We start from the raw sequence: 22,439 nt of genomic DNA, 5'->3' as shown, positions 1-22,439 counted from the left end.
CATGGCAACCGTCCACCGCCGCGCCGCCTTCCACGCATGTCGCGAAGTAACGGACTCGGAGGCGGCAGCTGCGATTTCAGCCCCACCCCCACCCACCTGGACTTCGGCGCCCACGGGTCATCCGGCCACGTGCGGCACCTAGGTAATGAGCCCAAGGGAGACTGCGCCAGCGGGAGAGCAGGTGGTGGGGCAGTCACGGAGGACGGCCACGCCCCATCTTTTGACCCGCCGGTGAGCGGTCGGAGACGCCGGGGCCAGGAGCCGGCCGTCGTGGGGGAGGGGAGCACGGGATCGCGGGGCATCCTGGGGATTGTAGTTCGGTGACGCCTCGGGCTCGAAGCTGCGGTGGAGTGGTTTGGACCGGCGAACTACAAAGCCCGGCGGCCCTGGTCACTGGGAGCGACCGACAAACTTTGAGCGGATTGAGGGAAAGCAAATCTGTCTTTGCCTTGAGGGGGCTCCAGGGTGGTCCTGGACCTGGGCTCTGTGCGCCGGGAAAGGGAAGTGGAGGTGAGATTGGGTTTCCCGCCTTGCCATTCATTGGACCCACTCGGCTGCAGCGCTCGGCCCCACCCCGGCCGAGCCACCGCCCTGGGCAGTCCCAGGGATGAGCAGCCACCGGCTGCAGGGCCTGGGCCTGCCCGCCTCTGATCCTCCCTGGGTGCTGCTGTCGGTGCAGAACCGTATGTATGTCACACACCTGGGAATGAATCCGTCCCCTGATGTCTCGGTATCGGATCACCTTAATGCTAAAGGAGCTCAGAGTCTTTGCAAATGAAACCATCAATTAACGGTAGCTCAACGGGCAGCGATATTTAAGATTGTTTGTAGAGGTAGATGAGAGACCATTGGGTTTACTAGTTGGTATCTGTTTTTCTTCTCCCCCGTTTTGCATTTTTAAAATTAGACCCATGGTTGTAAAATGAGGTCCCCCCACACTTAGCAGACTGAATACTGCCTACATAACAGATTGAGTATTTCAGTTTTGAAAATTAGTGTAGATTTAGATGATTGTTTGTTAGATGCCATCAAGTCTGTTCCGACTCAGCGACCCTGCCCTGTCCTTCGCCATCCTTACAAATTTGCGGAGTTGAGTCCATTGTTGCAGACACTGCCGTTCCATCTCATTGAGGAGTGTCCTCTTGTTGCTGTCCTTCTACCAAGCAAGATGTCCTTCTCAAGTGACTGTTCTCTCCTGAAGACATGTCTAAATAATGTGAGATGAAGTCCCGCCAATCTTCCTTCTATAGAGCACTGTGGCTCTGCTTTCTCCAAGACAGATGCGTTCTGGCTGTATGTGGTATATTCAGTACTCTTCTCTAATACCGTAATTCAAATGCAGAGATTCTTCTCTGGTCTTCTGTGTCCCTTCTCCGGCTTTCACATGCATCCGAGGTGATTGGAAATGCCATGGCTTGAGTCCTCAAGGAGACATATTTACTTTTAAACACCTTATAAAAAGGTCTTGTGCAGTAGGTTTACCTAATGACGGTTTGTCTGTTGCTTCTTTGGACCTTGATTGTGGACCCAAGTAAAACACAATCCATGACAACTTCAGTCTTGTCTTCATTTATCATGATGGTACTGGTCCGGTTGTGTAGATTTTGTTTGCTTCACAATAAGGTCGAATCCATGCTGAAGGCTGTGGTCTTTGAACATCATCTTCAGAAGTGTTGTAAGTTCGCTTTGCTGTCAGCAAGCAAAGTTGTGTCATCTGCACGTTGTAAGTTGTTAATGAATCTTAACTACAGTGCTTTAGTGTTTAAAGCATTGGCTTTAAACACTAGTAGTGATTCTGACTCACAAGGAGCTCTGGTAGCTTAGTGGTTACAAGTTGGGCTGCGAATCGCAAGGTCAGCAGTTCGAAACTACCAGCTGTTCCGCAGGAGAAAGATGAGACTTTCTGCTCCCATAAAGAGTTACAGTCTTGGAAACCCTGTTCAGGGTCACTATGGGTCGGGACGGACTCAACGGCACAAAACAACAACAACAGTGATTCTGACTCATAGCCACTCAGTAGAACAGACAGAACTGCGCTTTAGAATTTCTAAGACTGAAAACCCACCAGCCGCTCTTGGAAACACTTTGTAAGGTCACTATGAATTGGAACTGACAACAACAACAAATCGATGGGTGCAGACAGCCTCATCTTTCTCTCTTGGAACAACTAATGGGTTTGAACCTTGGACCTCGTGGGTGGCAGCCCAGTTCTTAAACCACTTTGCCACCAGGATCCTTTAGGAGTGGATTATTGGTGTTAGGTGCAGTTGAGTCAGTTCCCAGTCATAGGGACCCTATGTAGGGTTTCTGAGAGTAAATCTTTTCAGGAGCAGACAACCTCATTTTTCCCTTGGGGTGGCTGGTGAGTTTGAACTGCTGACCTTGTGGTTAGCAGTCCAGTGCTTATCCTGCAGCACCACTATGGCACCTTTGATCATTTCCGTGTTTTTCAGAATCTCTCAGAAGCATGTTTTAAAAATGAGCAGTGTTCTGTTCTAGTGTTTGCTCTGCTCTGGCTGAGAGCCTGGTGATAATAATGTAGGGGCACCAGTTTAGAATGCCCAGCTTGATTGCTCCTTTAAACATTTTTGAGAAGAAGAAACATAGCTCTCCATCCCCTGAACTTTGGTCTTTTATATTGTTATGTTAGAAAATTGTTGAGAGTCTTGTGGGTTTAATTTTTGCGTGTGGTAGTTGGAGAAACAAAAGCAATGTAAGGCCAATAACTCTATATATATATATATACATACATTTTTTTTTTTTTGCTGTTAATTAAAATGAAACTGACCTCTTAAAACTTTACGTAAAGCAGCAATTTTGTACAACAGGGAGATGCAAAGAAGGTTTAGTCAGGCCATTAGAAGAAAATAAAATTGAGGCCATATGTTCTATGGACTCAGGATTTGAAGTAGATTTCAAATCAGTGGATTTGTTCAAACTTTAAGAGCCCATTATGTACCAGGCATGGTGCCCGGGGTGGGAATAAGGTTATATATGGAAGATAGTCAGGGGCCCTGACTCCGCTGCTAAGCAAACATTCATCAGTTTGAACTCACTAGCGGGTTCGAGGGAGAAAGGAGACAGAAAAGATGGCAGCTCCACACTGGCCCACAGGGTCCTGTGAGTTAGAATGACTCCAGGGCAGTGGGTCAACGTCTTGCCTGGGCAGTCAGGTTATTACCAAACGCAACCAAGTGCTGTCAGGTGGATTCCTGCTTACAGCGAGCGGGTCCGTGGCCTGAGGTAGAACTGTCCCCGAGGGTTTCCAAGACTCATCTTTATGGAAGAAGACCGCCTCATCCTTCTCCCGTGGAGCGGCTGGTGAGTTTCAACTGTTGGCCTTTAGGTTAGCAGCTGAGCGTTTCACCAATGTGCCACCAGGGTTTACTCCTGTGAATACACTTGTGTGATAAATAGAGGTTTGTACAAGTTGCTCTAGTAGGATCCCAGAATGGAATAAATAAGAATATAACAGATTTATTCACGCTTACTCTGTGTGAGGCAGTGTACCTTGGCCTTGCCTTAACCCTCACAACAATCCAGTGAAACATCGGTTGCTGTTCAGAGATGAAGGAAGGCAGGCATGAATCACAGCTGGTGGGGCAGGGAGCTGGGATTTGACTTGGTGGCTCTCCTGGGGTCACCATTGCTGCTGCTGATACCGTTCTTCAAACCAGACTCATTCTCCAAAGGAGACTCGGCCGAAGGAGGTCAGGGGACGTTTCCAGCGGGGATGTGACATCCGTTTGCTGAGTGAGCTTTCTTGGGGAGATAGTGGAGAAAGTCAGTGTAGGCTAATGGTACAATGCGAAGAAAAGGTGGATTCAGAACGAGTGTTTTTGTATTTAAGGAGCCCTGATGGCAGTGGTTAAGCTCTCAGTGGTTAACTGAAAGGTCGGCAATTTGAACCCCCCAACTGCTCCCTGGGAGAAAGATGTGGCAGTCTGCTTACAGATTGTTGTTGTGAGGTGCTGTCGAGTCAGTTCTGCCTCAGTGATCCTGTGCCCAGCAGAACAAAACACTGCCCAGTCCTACACTGTCCTCACAGTTGTTGCTGTGTTTGATCCCATGGTTGCTGCCACTGCGTCAGTCCATCTCCTTGAGGGTCTTCCTCTTTGTCACTGACCCTCCGCTACACCAAGCACGATGTCCTGTTTCAGGGACCGGTCCTTCCTGACAATATGTCCAAAGAATGAGAGACAAAGTCTCATAATTGTTGCTTCCAAGGAACAATCTGGCCACACTTCTGTCAACAGTTTTGCTAGTTCTACTGGCCGTCCATGGTGTAGTCAATATTCTTGTTGTTCAGTGCTGTTGAGTGGGTTCCCACTCAGAGCGACCGGTCGGTGTAGGGTTTATGAAGAGCAGCTGGTGGACTTGAATCTCCGGCCTATTGGTTAGCAGTCCAGTGCTTATCTTCCAGCATCACACCAGGATTCCTCAATATTCTTATCCAGTGCTATCATTTAAAGGCATTGCTTTTTCTGCAGTTTTCCTTAGCCGTTGTCCAGCTTTTGCATGCACATGAAGTGATTGAAAAGGCCATGGCTTGGGTCAGGCACACTTTTGTCCTTACACTGGCTAAACACTTGTATACTTTACGAGAGGCCTTCTGCAGTCCAGAGCATCACACTAGGACTCCATGTGATAGATGGACAGATAGATGATAGTGACCCTGTGTAGGGTTTCCAGTGAGCGGTTGGTGAGTTGAACCACCAACCTTCTGATTCACGTCGACTTTGCGGTCCAGTGCTTTATTCCACAGTGCCACACCAGGACTCCTTGTTATTTTATTGTTGTTAAGTGCTGTCGAGTAGGTTCTGACTTATAACGACCTTGTATAGGGTTTTCCAAGGAGCGGCTGGTAAGCTTGAACCTCTGACCTTGCAGTTCAAACCGACCTTATTATAAAGCTCCTTAATTATTAAACAGTCTCTTTTTTTAATGTTTTATTGTGAATTATGTGATAGTTTACATGAGAGAACATTAGCTTTACATTCATCCTATCATATATTGTTTCATTGCCATGGTTACAGTCCCCTCCATGTATCATCAACCAACCAAAGGGCATACCCTGCAAGCCTGCCCCCCATTCATCAGTAAACAGCCCCACTCCCTCTCTGGGTCTAAAGTCCCCAACTGCTCCAGCTCTCCATGTCATCATCTCTGCCTCCATTACTGGTGTCACTGCTTCTCTGGGTAGGGTCCTGCTCTCCGCTCTTCTCCCTTGATGGTCCCATGGATCTCTGCTCCTAGACTGCAAAGTCTATCACTCCCCTCTACAAAATGTCTGCCTTTACATTTCCAACCCTTGCAGTCAGTCCTGATAACAATTATTCACTATTGCACCACAAGAGACCTATCCACATCTTCTTTCATCAGCCCCGCCCAGACAGATTGGATACTACTCAGTGGAGATTCTCCCTTCCTCCATGCCCTCTGGATCTAGGTTCCCTTTTGAAAGCTTGTAAGCCAGTCATTTCTTGCCTTTGTAGCCCCCTCACTTTGGGTAGCCAATGTCCAAGTTGCCCATCCCTGTCTACTCTGTGTATGGAGGGAGTGGGAATGATCCTTGCTGTAAAGATTAGTTCCCTCCTTTGAGCTACTACATCATAGTTGTAGATCAAGTTCATCAAATTGTGTCAGATTACTCTTTTTTTCCCCTTCTTCCTTCTTTTAGTTGAGCTCTGATCATCCAGTCATTGAAGCCAGGTCAAGTGGATATTATCTGCAAGTGTGGGTGTTCTTGTGCATATGCCCTCTCTTCTCATCAGCTGGATGCTTCACTCTCCACTCTAGTCCTCTGTGGCTATGTCACTGACTCTGGGCTGAAGAGTCCCCAGGTCTTGCTATACTGCTGGCCAACCAGGTCTCCACCCGGGGTTCACAGGAGTCTATTGAACGTTGTAGAGCTTCATTGCTGTTTTCCCCTCACTTCCCCTTATCGGTGCCAAATGTGGTCATCAATCAGAGCGTGTATTCCCATTGAGTCTTAGTCTTGGAATGGGGTTTGCCCTGAGGGGACCTGACCACTTGCCTTTATGTCTCCTGGGTGAGTCTTGTAGTAATCATTTGGTCTGCCTATATTGTTTTGTATTTTTCCTGTCAGTCTTTCTTTCAAGAAGTATCTTCTGTTCTTCTAGCCACTCCAGGCTGGTCTGCTTGTCCTTTCAAGTGGAAATTTCCCACCACAGAAGATTCTGGATGGGGTTCAGGATTCCACCTATGGTCTTATGTAATGCAGAGGCTCCGCAGGAAGCCTCCTTCACTGGGCACATTGTAGCCCCATTTTAGGTATTCCAATCAGTTATAGGCAGAAGACAGACCTACAAGCTTTCTATGGTGATATTTCTTGCTATTCCTTTCTCTCCCCCTCCAGTGTCTATTTTATAGCAGTATGTGCCAGGGAAACCAAGATTCAAAAGACAGCCAGGCATCTTAACATTATTTCCCTCCTTTTCCCCATTCCAACCATGTCTCAATCCTTGTGTCCCAGAGTAAGCAATATCTTTCAAAACTGAGCATTAGTGTGAAGTCTTTATTCTTTCTAATCTTTGTTTGGTATGAAGATAGTTTTAGTAGGAACTATATAGTTTTTAATCATGTCTAGATACTGTTTTTATGGAGTTATATTATTTTGTGCTTAGTTACTGATCCCAGTTTTATTTGCTTCCCAAGATCTTCTGGAAGTCTTGAGAATGACAGTTATATAAAATCCATTACCATGGAGTCCATTCTGACTCATAGCTATCTTACAGAACAGAGTAGAACTGCCCCACTGGGCTGCCAAGGCTGCAATCACTCCAGGAATACATTGCCACATCTTTCTGCTGTGGAGTGGCTGGTAGGTTCGAACTATGGACCTTTTAGATAGCAGGCTCTCTCAGAGTTGTATAGATGGCCAGTAGGGACCTTCATCTTGCATTTCAGTTCACCCACATTACTGCATGCCTCCGGGTCAAAGGTTACATCCTCTTCCCAGAGGGACTCACACTTGGTCCTTACTCAGAGTGTCTAGTAGGGGTTGCTCTCTCCTGCCTGTGTAAGGAGATGGCCTCTAGACTGCACGGTCTCGCTTGGTTCCAGCCGTCTTTTCTTTCACATGTTGGAAGAACACATGGCAACATTTCAGTGCTTGTACTTGAGTACCTTAGTTGCTTAGCCTGTGTGTCTGCCCCCACAAGTGTGAGTATCTTTGCACTACCTCATCTTCTCTCCCAGTGATTTCTTCCTGCTTTTCTCCACGATCTGGAGGTAGAAAAGAATGCGGATGAGAGAGCTGGTGGTGGTGATGGTGTGCCGTGGAGTCGCTTCTGACTCATAGCGACCCTGTACACGGTTTCTGAGTCTGTAAATCTTTACAGGAGCAGAAAGCCTCATCTTCCTCCCGCGAAACAGCTGGTAGTTTTGAACTGCTGACCTTGTGGCTCGCAGTCTGATGCGTAACCACTACGTTACCAGAGCTCCTTTGGATGAGAGAGAGAATTAGTGAATTGTGTTTTATTCTTCCTCCCTCCTTCAGAAGGAGCCCTTGTAGTGCAGGTGGTGAAGCACCAGGCTCCTGCTAACCGAAAGGAGGACGACCAGGCTCTGTTTCTTACAAGATTCCAGCCTGGGAAAGCCTGTGGGGCAGTGAGGGTCACTGTGAGTCAGAGTTGACTTGGAGGCCGTGGGTTTTAGGGGACTTGTTTATGAGAGAATGTGGGTAAAAGTGCGATTTAATGCATGCTTGCTGGTTTGAGGGTAGGTCTTATTTCCTTTGAATCATTGAATAGGTCTGAAGGCTGCCATTGTGCTGGTGACGACACATGGCCTCGCACCTTTTCTTTGATGTCCTGTTGTTGGGTGTCATATACCCCATGCAACCCAGTAGACCTGCCCCACAGAGTTTATAGGGTGGAACCTTCACAGATATAAATCGCCAGGTCTTTCTCCAACAGAGCCACTGGGTGGATTTGAACGGCCTTTGGTTAGCAGCTGAGTGCTTAACCATTGTGCCACCAAGGCTTCTCTTAGATGCCATAAGTATTTGCTGAACGATGTGAGATGTGCTTACCAAGTTATGTAGCTGGATGGTGAGTGTGTGAGTGAATGAATAGGAGAATAGAGTTAAGAGACTAAGATGAAATATAGTAATATGATTCAGACCTTTTATCACTCTTGTTAAGTGCTGTCGAGCCTAAGCATTATGGAATAAAGGAATAAATGGTACTTAATTACATAGGCAACTAAAACAAGATGCATTTTTAATTTTGTTTCCATTAATTAGTCTTGTTTTTATCTGTGGATCAGCTGCATGCTAACTTTGAAGGAGCTAATGGATTGTTGATAAGCGCCATCAAGCTGGTTTTAACTCCTCGTGACTTTGTTTAGGGTTTCCAAGGCGGTAAATCTTGTGGAAGCAGAAAACCTTATCTTTCTCCCACGGCTGGTGGGCTAGAACCTCCCACCTTGCGGTTCATAGTCCAGTGCTTATCCTATGGAACCACCACACTCTCCAGGATTTGAAGTAGTAGAGTATATACAGGACTCGTGGGGTGACGCTGTAGTATCAGCATTGGACTGTGAACCACAGGTTCCCGCAGATCAAACCCACCAGTAGCTCCATGGAAACCCTCTACTGGGTTGCCATGAGTCAAAGTGACTTGGTGGCACATAACAACAAGAAGAAGAGTATACGTAATGAATAAAGAGTGCAGCCTCTAAATTAGCCACATCTGGGATGAAATGCAGGTTGTACTGGCAAATAATTTAAGTTCTTGAAACCTTGGTTTCCCCCTCAACTACATGAGAGATAATAGTTGTTGATTGCATAGGGCTGTGAGAATTCAACACGTGAATGGCTAGAAAGCACTATCATGTTGCCTACCATGGGGGGAGAATTCTATAGCTTGCTGTTCGACTGCCATGTTAAAAGGCTGTTTATACACATCAGATAAAATGTATAGTTTAAGCTCTGATCTTGAGACACATTGGCAGGTGATAAATATTTTCTGTCTTTTGAAATATTTTAAGGATGCCAAAGTGGTTTAAGCAATGAGCTGCTAACCAGGAAGTCAGTGGTTCAAAGCCCCCAGACACTCCTTTGGAGAAAGACGAGGCTGTTTGCTTCCATAAAGACGGAGTCTCAGAAACCCAATGAAGCAGCTGAGCTCTGTCCTGTCGGCTCACAATGAGTCGGAGTCCACTCGAGGGGGAGTAGATAGGTAGGAATCATTGTGGTGGTCAATGGTGGCCAATCATTGTGGTGGTCAAGCCTGGTGGTCCCAGACTTGGAACTGCTGATGTAAATTCTCTTATGTTTCATGGACAGCTTTTTTTCCTTTCCTTTTCCCTAAAGTATTCTAGAACAGAGCTCCATTACGGAAAACAACTCTGAGTCTTCATTACTGTAGACCTTCTCCTGTTAGCTCCGGGCTGGGACTACGCCCGGCTCTCCTGTCTTCACTGAAGGCTACAGCCCTTGAGAATATTGCCTAGCATGAAGAGATGATTTTGCAGAATTTAGTTCATTATTTGGGTCAAGAAGCCTAGGTGGATTTATTGCTAGCAGAATATACCTCATGATGCATTATCTTGAGAAGTTGTGGTCCTGTGTCATCTTAATTGCTTATATCTGTAGCGTTCATTACTGGAAACAAACCACATTTTGGTGATTTCGAGTTCTTAAAAAAAAATAAAATTTAAAGGTGTGAAAACCCTAAACCAATTCAGAGACTGTCAAGTCGCTCCTGACTTCTGGCGACCCCATGTAAGTCGGAGTACGACTGTGCCCCACAGGGTATTTAGTGACTATAATCTTGCAGAAATAGATTGCTAGGACTTTTTTTTTTGAGGTGCCTCTGGATGGATTTGAACTGGCAGCCTTTAGGTTAGTAGCTGAGTGCTTAGCTGTTTGCACCACCCACAGTCTCCTCTCAGTTGTCAAGCTTGGACACCTTGGCAGAATTCAGTGTGCTACAAAATGCTGACAGTCAAACTGAATTTGTAGTTTAGACACAAGGGTTCTAAAGAGTGTTATTTATTTCCCATTGAGGTTGTCAGTGTTCCTGAGACAAACATCCACTCTCAGCAATTTGCAACACAGAGAAGGAAACTGGAGCAGGATGAGAGAAACATGGAATGCAGATGTGAAAAATAGGTTTAAGCATAGAGATTTTCCCCTCCAGCCCTGTATGTGTTTAGGTATAACTGGGTAAACCATCAGGTACATAAAATCGGTTTGAAAAGATGTTCTCTGATTTTGAAACATTTCACCTTCCTTTTCTAAGTTATTCCTGCTCCATACCCTGAACTCACTGCCCCCTAACTTCTATTCCATCTTTCGAGTCACTGTTATCAGTTTGATCCCATACAGAGAGGGCTTGAAGGAGCCCTGATGATGTCTGGTGGATGACGTGTTGGGCTGTGAACCACAAGGGCAGCAGTTCGAGTCCACCAGACACTCTGGGAGAAAGATGAGGCTTTCTGCTCCCAAAAAGGTGTACGGTCTTAGAAACCCTATACAGGTTGTCTCTGTGAGCCAGAAGTGATTCTGATGCACACAACCGTACCCACCTCCAGCCCCACAGAGGTCTCAAAAGAGCACAGCGCTCAAAGCAGACATTCTTTCCTAATTAAGCTGAACTAGTGTGTGGCTTTGAGAAGGCTTCAGGGGATAGTTTTAGTTTAAAATGTAAAGATGATCTCAGGTTAGGATTTCCAGCATTCCTCCAGGCTCCATGACTCCAGAAACTCTGGATTCCATAGGACCTATAATCAGAACGTTCAGTAATGGTGGCTGAGCACCATCCATTTCTGTAGGACTCATGGCATAGAGGGCATTTGTTGAGGGAGGCACTTCACTTCACATTCCGTACCTTCCTCCTATTCCTGACTCTTCCTCAGTTGCTCCTGGTGAATAGAGAACAGTTGTTGTACCTTGGATGGCTGCTTGCAAGCTTCTAAGGCCCCAGGCATTATATAATGAGCTAGAACTTAGAACAGAACCCTAAACGTGATACTAGGTCAACTAACTGGGATGTCTGTCCTATGGACTCTCCTGGGGTGGCGCTGTAGGATTAGCACTGGACTGTGAACCACAGGTCGGCAGTTCAAACCCACCAGCCAGTCCTTGGAAACCCTCTAAAGGATCGCTATGAGTCAGAACTCACTCAACAGCACTTAACAACATGAAGCTATGACCCTAAACCAGGAAACAAAGAGCACCTTAATTCCAGAGACAAAAGGCCAGAGTGCTTTGCCCCTAACCTCCAACCTTTTGGACAGTACCCTAATGTATTAATTTAACCATGATTCTAATGTATGAACTGATTTCATCCCCCAATGCTTGTTGCCCGATACAGTACATCCTTTGATTTCCTGATTATTGCTTCTATTCATAAAAGCAGTAGATTTCATTGAAAAAGGAAATCCTCGACAACTGTAATCTTTTCTCCATTTATCATGATGTTGCTTATGGGTCCAGTTGTAAGGACTTTTGTTTTCTTTTTGTTGAGGTATAATCTGTACTAAAGGCTGTAGCCTTTATCTTCATCAGTAAATGCTTCAAGTCCTCCTCACTTTCAGTAAGCAAGGTGGAATCATCTGTACATTGCAGTTTCTTAATGAGTCAGTCTGTCCCCGACCTGATGCTGCATTCTTCTTCACATAGTCCAGTTTATTTGCAGGTATTTGCTCAGCAGAGGAATTGAATAAGTATGATGAAAGAATGCAGCTCTGATGCACACCTTTCCTGATTCTAAACCATTCACTATCCCCTTGTTTTGTTTGAATGACTGCCTCTTGGTCTATGTATAGATACCTCATGAGCACAACGAAGCATTTTGGAACTCTTCTTCTTGGAAATGTTCTTCATAGTTTGTTATGATCCACACAGCTGAATGTCTTTGCAGAGTCAATAAAACAGATAAATATCTTTCTGGTATTTTCTGCTTTCAGCCAAGATTCCTCTGATATCAGCAGTGATATTCCTTGTTCTACACCCTCTTCTGAATTCTGCTTGAATTTCTGGCACTTCCTTGTCAATGTACTGCTGCAACTGTTTCTGAGTTTTACTTAAAACTTTGACATAAAAATTTTACTTGCATGTGATATTAGTGATGTTCAATAATTTCCACATTCCATTGGGTCTCCTTTCTTTGGACTGGGCACAAGTATGGATCTCTTCCAGTCGGGTGGTGAGGTAGCTGTTGTCCACATTTCTTGGCACAGACAAGTGGGTGCCTCTAGTGCTACACACGTTTGTTGGAACATTTCAGTTTCTATTCCTTCAATTCCTGGAGCGCTGTTTCTCAGCAGTGCAGCTTAGTTAAGTACCATTTGTTCTTAATGATAGGCTACCTCCTGAAATACTTGAATGTTGACCAATTCTTTTTGACATACTGACTCTGTGTATTTCTTCCAGCTTCTTTGGATGCTTCCTGCATTGTTCAACATTTTCCCCATAGAAAATACTGCAGCTCGAGACTTGGATGTTCTAGTCCTTTCAGCTTGAGAAACGCTGAATACGTTCTTCCCTTTTGGTTTTCTAACTCCAGGTCTTTTGCACATTTCAGTATAATACTTGACTTTGTCTTCTCTTACCACCTTTTGAAATCTTAGCTTTTATTTCCTCATTTCTTCCTTTTGTTTGAACTCTTCTATGTTCAAGAGCAAGTGTCAGTCTCTTCTGAAACCCACTTTGGTCTTGTCTTTCTTTCCTGTCTTTTTAATGGACTAATGATTTATCTATGTGTGATGTCTTTGATGTTATCCCACAACTCCTTTGGTCACATGTATTCTGGACATGGCCTCTGAATTCTGGTTGTATATACTCAAGGCTGAGGAGCTCTGGTAGCGTAGTGGTTACGAATCACGCTGCTAATCTCATGGTCAGCAGTGCGAAACTACCAGCTGTTCCGCGGGAGAAAGATGAGGCTTTCTGCTCCTGTAAAGATTTACAGCCTCGGAAACCCTGTACAGGGTCACTATGAGTCGAACCGACTCCACAGCACATAACCACCACCACCACCACCACCACCACCATATTCAAGGCTATGTTTTGGTTCTCATGAACTTGTTTTAATTTTTTCAGCTTCATCTTGAACTTGCATGTGAGCACTTGATGGCCTGTTGTGCACTTGGCCTCTGGCCTTGCTCTCCTGTTGAGCTTCTCGATGATCTTTTTTTTTTTCTTTTTTTCCTTAAACAGATGTAGTTTATTTGCTGTGTATTAAATCTAGTGAGGTCCACATGTACAGTCACCGCTTTTGTGGTAGAAATGGCATTTGCAGTGAATAAATTGTTGGTCACTATGGGGTCACTCTGAGTGGACTCAGTGGCCAAGGGTTTGGTTTTGCTCTTCATTAGTCTTTTGGCATGGACAGTTGCTTGAAGAGTTGAGCACATCAGTAGTCTAGTGAAAAGCAAGGTAAGTGACTGAGTGGTTTTCCTTGGCTCTTGATGAGTCATGAGATAGTTCTGATATTGCTTAGTTGTTGTTTGAGTAACCTCTACTGAATTTGAAATTCCGGCAGAATTGGATTCTGTGACTAGTCTGTGTGAAACAAGTTCAGGCCAAAAAATTTTTTTTTAAAGTTGTTGTTGTTATGTGCCTTGGAGTCGGTTCTGACTCATAGCGACCCTGTACAGGGTTTCTGAGGCTATACATCTTTATGGGAGCAGAACGCCTCATCTTTCTCCTGCGGAACAGCTGGTAGTTTCGAACTGCTGACCTTGCGGTTCGCAGCCCAATTCGTAACTACTGTGCTACCAGATCGCCTTTTAAAAGTTGAGAAAAGAGTAATTCAGTAATCCTGAAGTAGAATCTGCTAAGATGTGTTACAGGTGGTGATGTGATTTTGTGTGGGACTGAAAAAGAAAGCTTAGTTGGAAAGATTTACAAAGTTTGTGAAAAGGTAGGGGTTTAAAACCTATATTCATTGTTTTATTTACCAGCAGATGCTTGAGAGAATTTTTGAATCTATTATGTGACATGGAACCTGTAGTGTAAACAAACAGTAATTTCATTCACTCTTGTGAACTCTTAACCCTTTTTAGTTCCATAAATTTTTGTCAGAAATCGAAGCTGAGTATCCTTAATTGTTCTACAATGAACTAAACTCGTTCAATGGTGTAGCATTTCGCTGTTGCAGTGCAACTTCTTTCTTCTTTTGAACTTCAGACTGAGATTGAAATTTTCCTAAATGCGAAGAATTGCTCTCAACCACGATTTTTCATCCTTTGAAAGTTTTGAAAATTAGCTTTTGCAGCAGACTTGATTTTTTCTTAATGAATTCAACCTAAAAGTACAAGTTAAAACCATGCTTATTTGTAAGGCTAATGCGGCAGGAAGCCATTGCAGTGACAGCTAATGGTATTTGAAGCCCAAGCAACAGCAAACTCAGTTAAACAGCTTCCTGTGCTTTCAGCAGGTAAAGAAGTGAAGTCGCCATTCTCACCCACGTTTGCAGCAGATCGGTTTTCTGAGCTCAAAGTATGTGCTCAGCACTGTTGTCCAGAGGGGAAAGGCAACTCCACATTGGAATCCACATTGGATGAATGCACGTCCATATGCACGTCCATCTAACTCTTGGTTGGAAGTATGAATCCAGAATGACATGCTACAGGCAGATATTTAGAGAAGAGTAAATTCTTTAAATGCTTTTCAAGCACAGAGTCTGCTGAAGTTGGGTCATATGCTTATGAATTAATACCAGTATCCAGCAGTATCTGTCTATTGAAAGGCAACTTTTAAAAATGAAATGCAAACAAAATCTTATTACATCAGCATCAACACATGAACATTTGCAATGGATTTTGATAATTGTTGTTGTTAAGTGCTGTTGAGTCGGATCCGACACATAGCGACCCTGTATTGAGTTTCCGAGGAGCAGCTGGTGAGCTTGAACTGCTGACCTTACAGTTTAAACGACTTTGCAGTCTGGCACATTAACCCACAGCGCCACAGATTTTGATGATGGGAGCACTAATCTTGGACCCCAACTCTATGAAACGTTATACCTTTAAAAAAAGAACTCTACTCTTCTCATTAGTTGGCCTCTGCCATGGGGGCTTCAAAAAGTTTATGGAAAAAAGGAATGAAAAGATCATGGCATTTGCTCATGAATGTTTCGAAGTCCCATCATAGTACACTAAATTGGACTGAATTATTCCTAGTGTGCTGGAGTCCTGGTAAGCACTAGACTGCGAGGTCGGTTTGAACAACAAGGTTGGTGGTTCAGACTCACCAGCCGCTCCTCAGAAACCTAGACAGGGTTGCTATGAGTTGGAATTGACTTGACGGCACTTTAACAACAACAACAACAACAACATTACTATCATGATAGTGTTGTGAATTTCATCACTAAACATGGTAGCTATTGGTTGTCTTGGTATCCAGATACCTGCATTATGTTCTCCATTTTTCCTATGAGAAATGTTTGTTTATCGTTTACGCTTATCAAGCTATTTTTATTCTGCATAATTGTGTACACCTGCATGTTTGCAGAACGCGTGCTTCGGGTCTCCCAATGATTTGAGAAAGGAAAGTTCGGAGTTGCTGCCTTTCTCCTGGGTTTATTGATCGCGGCTTGTCCGTTGTGCTATGACTTTGTGGTTGTGTGTTAATGGACTCATTTGAAGGGCCTCTCCACAGCGGCCTTGTCTTCTGTTGAGAGATTTCATCTCTCTGTAAAAGTCATGTTTTCTTGTTTCAGTGTGATTCCCACTTTAAAAATAAAATAAGGCACTGCCTTCAAGGAACCTATTGGGAGAAGGGCAGAGAATGTGCTGAGAACAAGAAAGGAAACAAAGAGCTCTGGTTTTAAGAATCCAAAGGGTCTTCCCAAAGTTGGTGGGAAAGTTCCACGATCTCTCAATTCCAGGGATCTTCCAAGAATAAGCAAATATTTTCAAGCCTGTGCTGAAGACTTTAAAAAAGTCTTATTTTCTGTGTAGGTCTCTGAGAGAAGATGAATCTGGCGGAGATTTGTGACAATGCCAAGAAAGGAAGGGAATATGCACTTCTTGGGAATTATGACTCATCCATGGTCTACTACCAGGGGGTGATACAGCAGATTCAGCGGCACTGCCAGGCCGTCAGAGACCCGGCTGTCAAAGGCAAGTGGCAGCAGGTAAGAGCACACTGACCTCGTCGGTGCCTGGGGACAGCGGCCTGGGACTTGAGAGGCTGGAGCAGAGAGATGAGTTTGCGACTTTGCCAATTGTCCGATTTCTCTGACTGCCCACTGCAGCCTAGTGCATTCCAACGCACAGCGACACTACAGGACCGAGTTGAGCTGCTTCTTAGGGTTTGTGAGAGGTGCAGCTTTTCGGAAGCAGACAGCCTCCACGGTCGCCCTCGGAGCAGCTGGTGGGTTCGAACCGCTGACCTTTTGGTTCACAGTCCAACACTTAACCCACTGTGCCACCAGGACTCCTGATTGATCTAAATATGAACTGCATTAAATAAGTTCCTGAAGACTCAACCTTGTTAATATGTTTGATAGTTCTGATCATATACTTCGCGAGGCATATTTTAAAGATAATTCGATTTGAATTGAGCCTGTTTTTATTTTTTTTTATTTCCATAATCAGTGATTTAGATTTATCCTTTTCCCACTCTTCATCTTCCTAAGCAGTTTTGACCCACTTCAAAAACCTCTTCCCATAAGAAATTTTCCTCATCTTCTGAAAGCCTCCCTACGAATCCAAATGAGTCAGGGATTTATTTCATCCTAAGCGCTGATACACGGAGTCCTAGGGCGGCGTGGCAGCATCAGCATTGGACTGCCAGCTGCAGGCTCGGCAGTTCAAACCCCACCATCTGCTCCTCGGAAACCCTATGCAGGATCGCTACAAGTCGGAACCGACTCGACAGCACTTTCCAACAACACCACCGCTGATACCTGTGGTGTCTCTTGACTCTACAGCTGGATGACACCATCACACAGAGAATGTGAATTTGAACTGTAGTTTCCTCATGTGGCCTTAAATCATTTTAAGATTAAGCATACCAAGTCAGGCATTTCTCTGAAGTTTCCATTTTATGTACTGAGGTCTTTCAAGCTTTTCTTCTGAGTTTTCCATACACCTGAGGTTGTTTTATTAAGTTTTGTGAGTAAGTCTGACATATTTTTCGACTTAAGTGTTACCAGATTATCTTGAGTGAGGGTGGCGTAGCTGAAGCCTAACATTACGGTGATTTCTCTCATCTCCTTCCTACTAGTTACAGGCAGGTTGCTTTGTTCATCGGCAAGACTTTTGACATGCTCCTAATGGTAGGTGTTAAATGGGAACTTTTTTAGTCAGGCGTTTCTTTAGAGTTTCTTTCCAAAAGGCCCTGGCATTTAATTTCTCCTGTTTTCGTGCATTATCAGGTGCTATGGTGGTGCCTTGGGTTAAGCATTAGGTTGCGAAACTCAAGGTCAGCGAGTGACCCCCTGAGCCACCCCTGCAGATTCACGCCCTCAGAAACCCTCTGGGCAGTCCTACGCTGCCCTGTACGGTCACTGTGTGTCAGAACCACCTGCTAGCACTGGGGTTTGGGTTTGATAGTGTATTATGTTGTTGTTAAGTGCCGTCAAGTTGGTTCTGATTTATAGTGACCCTGTATAGGGTTTGAACTGTCAACCTTGTGGTTCAAAGTCCAGCGCTGCTCCTCCAGGGCCACCCCAGGACTCCAGTGTATTATATAATTGCATCTAATAATAGTTGACTTTTACATGGATTTGTGTGTGCCTGCAGCTCCTCTCTGGGTCCCTTTTCGTGGTATTATTAAAAATGAAGGGAAGTTGCTCATGTGTTGCTTTACAGGGAAATGCGCTATTTTAAAAAAAAAAAATTGTTAAAAAGACTTTGTAGATATCATTTTCAATCTGTTACTGGTTTGCCTTTGAAAATTAGCCACGGACCAGAGTTTGGAATGATAAGAATTTGCACATAGTCGGTACTCAGTTATGTTTATTTTTTTTTAAATATAGCCAACATCTTGCTTTTGAGCTCAAAATAAACTGTATCCTTAACTTGAAAGAATTCAGGTGAAAGGAATTTAAATAAGAATTGGAAGAGTTACCTCCACAGTAATGAACTGCTTTAGGCTTTCAGAAAGAAGCTGGGGGCAGGCATTCACTGGCTCAGTGATATTGGTGATGCGAAATGCTGGTGAGAATTTGGCTGCAATTTTTGGAATCTACTTAAATAACTGTATTAAAGGGATTTAAGCTAATAGATTTCTGGGAAATTGTTACTGACTTAGTTGCTTGTTTGAACTGTATTTATAGTCACCACTTTCTTTGGTAGAAATAGAATTTCATTTTGAAGATATACATCATTACTTCCCATGTGAACAGGTATAAAACTAGTTATTTTTTCAAACCAACCACACATTCTTATCTATTTAAACTGTTGAACTGTTTTTTATTTGTAGGAGTGGGGGACTGTTTGAATGTGGATTTTCTACACTTGGAATGTGTAGAAAACTTTCACTCTAGAGATCGATTTATTATTTTCAATTTACACACGTTTCATACTGTTTCTGACAAAGAGCTTATGTCTTTTAAGGTTCGGCAGGAATTATTGGAAGAATACGAGCAAGTTAAAAGCATTGTCAGCACTTTAGAAAGTTTTAAAATTGACAAGCCCCCGGATTTCCCTGTGTCCTATCAAGACGAACCGTTCAGAGATCCCGCTGTGTGGCCGCCTCCTGTTCCTGCTGAGCACAGGTGAGTGGGCTGAACCGTCTTCTCATCAGAGTGGGCCATGATTTGAGCCAAGACAGAAAAAGGATCATGAAGGGTGTGTAAAATCATAGTGTCTGTTTATAACTTTCACACCCATAGGTTTAAATAGGGAGCCCTGGTGGCACAATACTTGAAGTGCTCATGCTAATTGAAAGGTTAATGGTTTAAATCCACTCACTAGCTCCTCCGAGGGAGGGTGATGAGGGAGGTGGTTTGCTTCCAGAAAGCTGATCCAGCCTTGGAAATGCTTTTCTGGGTGGAGGGCTTTCTGAGTCAGAACTGGTCCCACAGCAGTGGATGCAGTTTTGCACTGAGTTAATACCTGATAAATGAGGTCAGAAGTTGATCTTCTGTCATATGGCTTGCTTTTAGAATGCTTATTACTTTAATAATAACAAAAAAAGCTCCTCCTGGTCCTGAAAATGGTTCGTTAAGGTAATTTTCTTAAAGTTTTTATAATGGTAACATCAAAACTAAAACCATTTCCTTTTTTAAGACTCTAACAACTTAGCCCCTTCAAGTCTGAATTATTTTCTGCTTTGCATGTTTTGTAGAAACCATGTATTTTGAGTAATGGAAGGCATTTAAGATGAAATGCAATTCTTCTGAGTAATGGATTACTATGCAATTAATGGACTCCATCTGTCCTGAGGCGTCTCTGGTCCTGGGGTTGGTGGGATGAGGCCCGGATCTTCAGATTCATGCAGACCCCATGCCAGATGTCAGCACACACTAAAAGTGGGATGCTGGCTTCCCACTGAATCCCTTAAGTTGGAAATCTAAGTGGGCACCATGTATTCTGTAGGCCATGAATGGGTTAAATGGAAAGGTGGGGAATTGGATTCACCTGGTTAGGCTTACAGGCGTCCTGGTGATGCAGCAGGTTAAGTGTTGGACTGGTAACCAAAAAGTCTATCGTTTGAACCCACCAGCTGCTCTTTGGGAGAATGATAATGCTGTCTGCTCCCGTAAAGATTTACAGTCTCAGAAAGCTTATGGGGTCATCCTGCTCTATCCTACAGGGTCCTATGAGTTGGGCTGGACTCCATGGCAGTGGTGGGTGAGGGTAGGCCTCCAGCCAGTCTCCAGTGTTGGGAGGAGCCGCAGAAATAATGTTGCTTTAGGGCGCGAGGTGGGATTCTTTGGTGTGACAGGTGAGGCTCTAGGTTTTCCTCCGAGCTTCTGATGCCTACTCATCATCAACATGTGACCTCTCGTCTTCCTCTTGCCTGTCTTCGTGCTGTGCGTGCACCACTCTTGCTCCTAGGAGCACCCTCAATCCTGTCTCTTAATGGAACCGCTCTCACTTCCTCCGCCGGCTCCCGTGTGCGCAGGTGCGCCGCTGCCTGCACCTGTCTTGACTTCTTACGAGGAGGCTAGAAGCTCTTCAGGACTAGCCAGGACCGTGGTTGCATTCACTTCAAGAAAAAGCAAAACAGAAACCAGACAAATGCAGCAGCAAAATGCCGCAGCCTCCCCACACACTTGAAGCAACATTGAATGAACCGCTTTTAGTTTCAGAGCGCGGAGCGTGAGGCTGCCAGCCTCTGGGCTGGGTCCTTCTGCTGTGTCTGCGCTTTATGTCTGTGGAATGGGCCCAGGGCCCTGGGAACAAGTTCTCTTTGGCCAGCGACTATGACTATCCTGTTTAGCTTGTTGATCTCTTGAATTTTTATATAAGAGCAAAGAATTTCGAGAACTGTGAAAAATGTTTAATTTATCCCCTTAAGATTCTATCCACTGAATTACTGATAATTTTGTGTCCCTGGTGGCTCAGTGGGTAAGCAGTGGGCTGCTAACCAAAAGGTCAGTGGTTGAACCCACCAACCTCTCTGGGAACCAGATGAGGCTGTCTGCTGTACGTCTACAGTCTCAGAAACCCTGTACAGGGTCGCTGTGTTGGGATCTACATGATTCAATGGCAGTCGGTACAGTGCATACCAAGGAGCATGGTGGCGCACTGGTTAGTCGTTCAGCTGCTGATGGAAAGTCAGTAGTTTGAACCCACCATCCGCCTGAGGGAGAACGATGAAGCTGTTGGCTTCTGTGAAGATGAGCAGTTTCAGAGACCCTGGGGGTGGGGTGAGGGCAATTGTACCTTGTCCTGTGGGACAGTGGTTGGCTTGTTTTGTGGGTGTTGTAAAAGCACTAGCTGATGAGAGTTCTTTAATGTCTGCAACAAGGAATGCCATGCTTTCTTCAGATGTGCTCACTTTCAGGTCTCACGGGAGAAGGTAACCTTTGTCCCTCAAAAGGCAATGTCTGAAGAGTCAAAGGAGTGATTTCAGAATAACCACTGAGAACAAAGAAAGACTGGCATTTTGAGCCATCAGCATCTTGTACTTCATGTCTGTGTCTCTGCATGGATGATAGAATACCTTGGGGTTTTCTGAAAGTCGGTAATTCAGAAATTCTAGTTTAAAACTAAGGCTGCCAGTAACGTTTAATCTTGGAAACACCTGTTTTGAGTTGCAAGTGCTCCAGCGGCCACAGATGGGTTTTGATATTTGAAGCTCAGACAGTTATGGTTTTGTATTGATGCATTGCTTACCTGATAACATTTCATTGTTGTTGTTAGGTGTTGTTGAGGTGTTTCTGACTCAGAGACACCCTGCCCCTGTATTTAGGATTTCTGAGGCTATATACATTTGGATTTCTGGTTGTATATCGCTGTGGGAGCAAAAAGCCGCATCTTTCTCCCAGGGAACTGCTGAGACACTAACTCAGTTGTTTATTTTCCTTTGGCCTCTTTTTACAGTTCATGATAGATCTGATTTATTTTTCAACTTGTTTCTTAATCCTTATTCTTAATAAAGCCGAAAGCTAACTGGACTAGAATATATTTCTGTGTACCTCCTTTCTCCTTTATCTACACTTAAAAAAAACAAAAAAATACCTTCCCTTGCACAGAGCCATTGTACATGTCTTACCCCTCCCTAGCACACGGAGCAGAAATCCCTATTAAAAACAGTTATACACTGTGTTGTTGTTAGGTGTCACTGTGTTGGTTCTGACTCACCCCAACCCCTGAAACAGCGAAGGAAGCTGCCGGTCCTCACAGTCTTCTGGTTTTTCAGTCATTACTGACAAATGCCTCAAATCTATTCTTCAGATGGCCTCGAAATTCCAGGGGGAGATGTTCAAAGTCATATTTTGGCTCTTACAGATTTATTCTAATTTTCTTCAGCTTTAGCCTAAACTTGCATATGAGCAATTGATGGTGTGTTCCATAGTCTACCCCTGGTCTTATTTTGGCTGATGATGTGGAGCTTTTCCACGCTCTCTTCCCACAGGTATAGTCCGTTTAACTTCTGCGTGTTCCAACTGGTGAAGTCCACTTGTATGGTCATCTTTCATTTTGTTTAAAAAAGGCATTTGCAAATGAGTAAGTCCTTGTTCTTGCAAAGTTCTGTCATGAGGTCTCCAGCATTGTTTATATATACATATATATATCCAAGACAGAATTTTCCAACTATTGATCGTACTACCTCTTGGTTTCCAAACTTTGCCTTCTAATCACCACTAATTATCAGTACATCTTGATTGCATGATTGATCAGTTTCCAAGTTGGCAGCAATCTTCAGTTTCATCATTAATGACTTTAGTGAGTGATGCATAAATCGGAGTAATAGTGATGTTAACGGGTCTTCCTTGTAGGTGTATGGATAATCCTGTATCACAGACAGCGCCATACATCAAGATAGTTCTTTTTTTTTT

General features: G+C 44.2%; 1 protein-coding gene across 1 annotated transcript in view; it reads left to right on the top strand.

Moving 5' to 3' along the window:
- The first annotated feature begins 429 nt into the window (after nucleotides 1-429).
- Nucleotides 430-22,439, top strand: part of KATNAL1 (katanin p60 subunit A-like 1) — a 64,003-nt gene continuing 41,993 nt past the window's right edge. The window contains exons 1-3 of the mRNA XM_006832045.1: nucleotides 430-510; nucleotides 15,940-16,115; nucleotides 18,544-18,704. Of these exons, the coding sequence (XP_006832108.1) occupies nucleotides 15,954-16,115; nucleotides 18,544-18,704 (323 nt within the window). The 5' untranslated portion in view covers nucleotides 430-510; nucleotides 15,940-15,953. The remainder of the gene's footprint in view (nucleotides 511-15,939; nucleotides 16,116-18,543; nucleotides 18,705-22,439) is intronic.

Source organism: Chrysochloris asiatica, unplaced genomic scaffold (genome assembly GCF_000296735.1).
Source record: "Chrysochloris asiatica unplaced genomic scaffold, ChrAsi1.0 scaffold00005, whole genome shotgun sequence".
Classification (NCBI taxonomy): domain Eukaryota; kingdom Metazoa; phylum Chordata; class Mammalia; order Afrosoricida; family Chrysochloridae; genus Chrysochloris; species Chrysochloris asiatica.
Note: the sequence above shows the minus strand (reverse complement) of the source record. Positions and strands in the feature narration are given on the sequence as shown.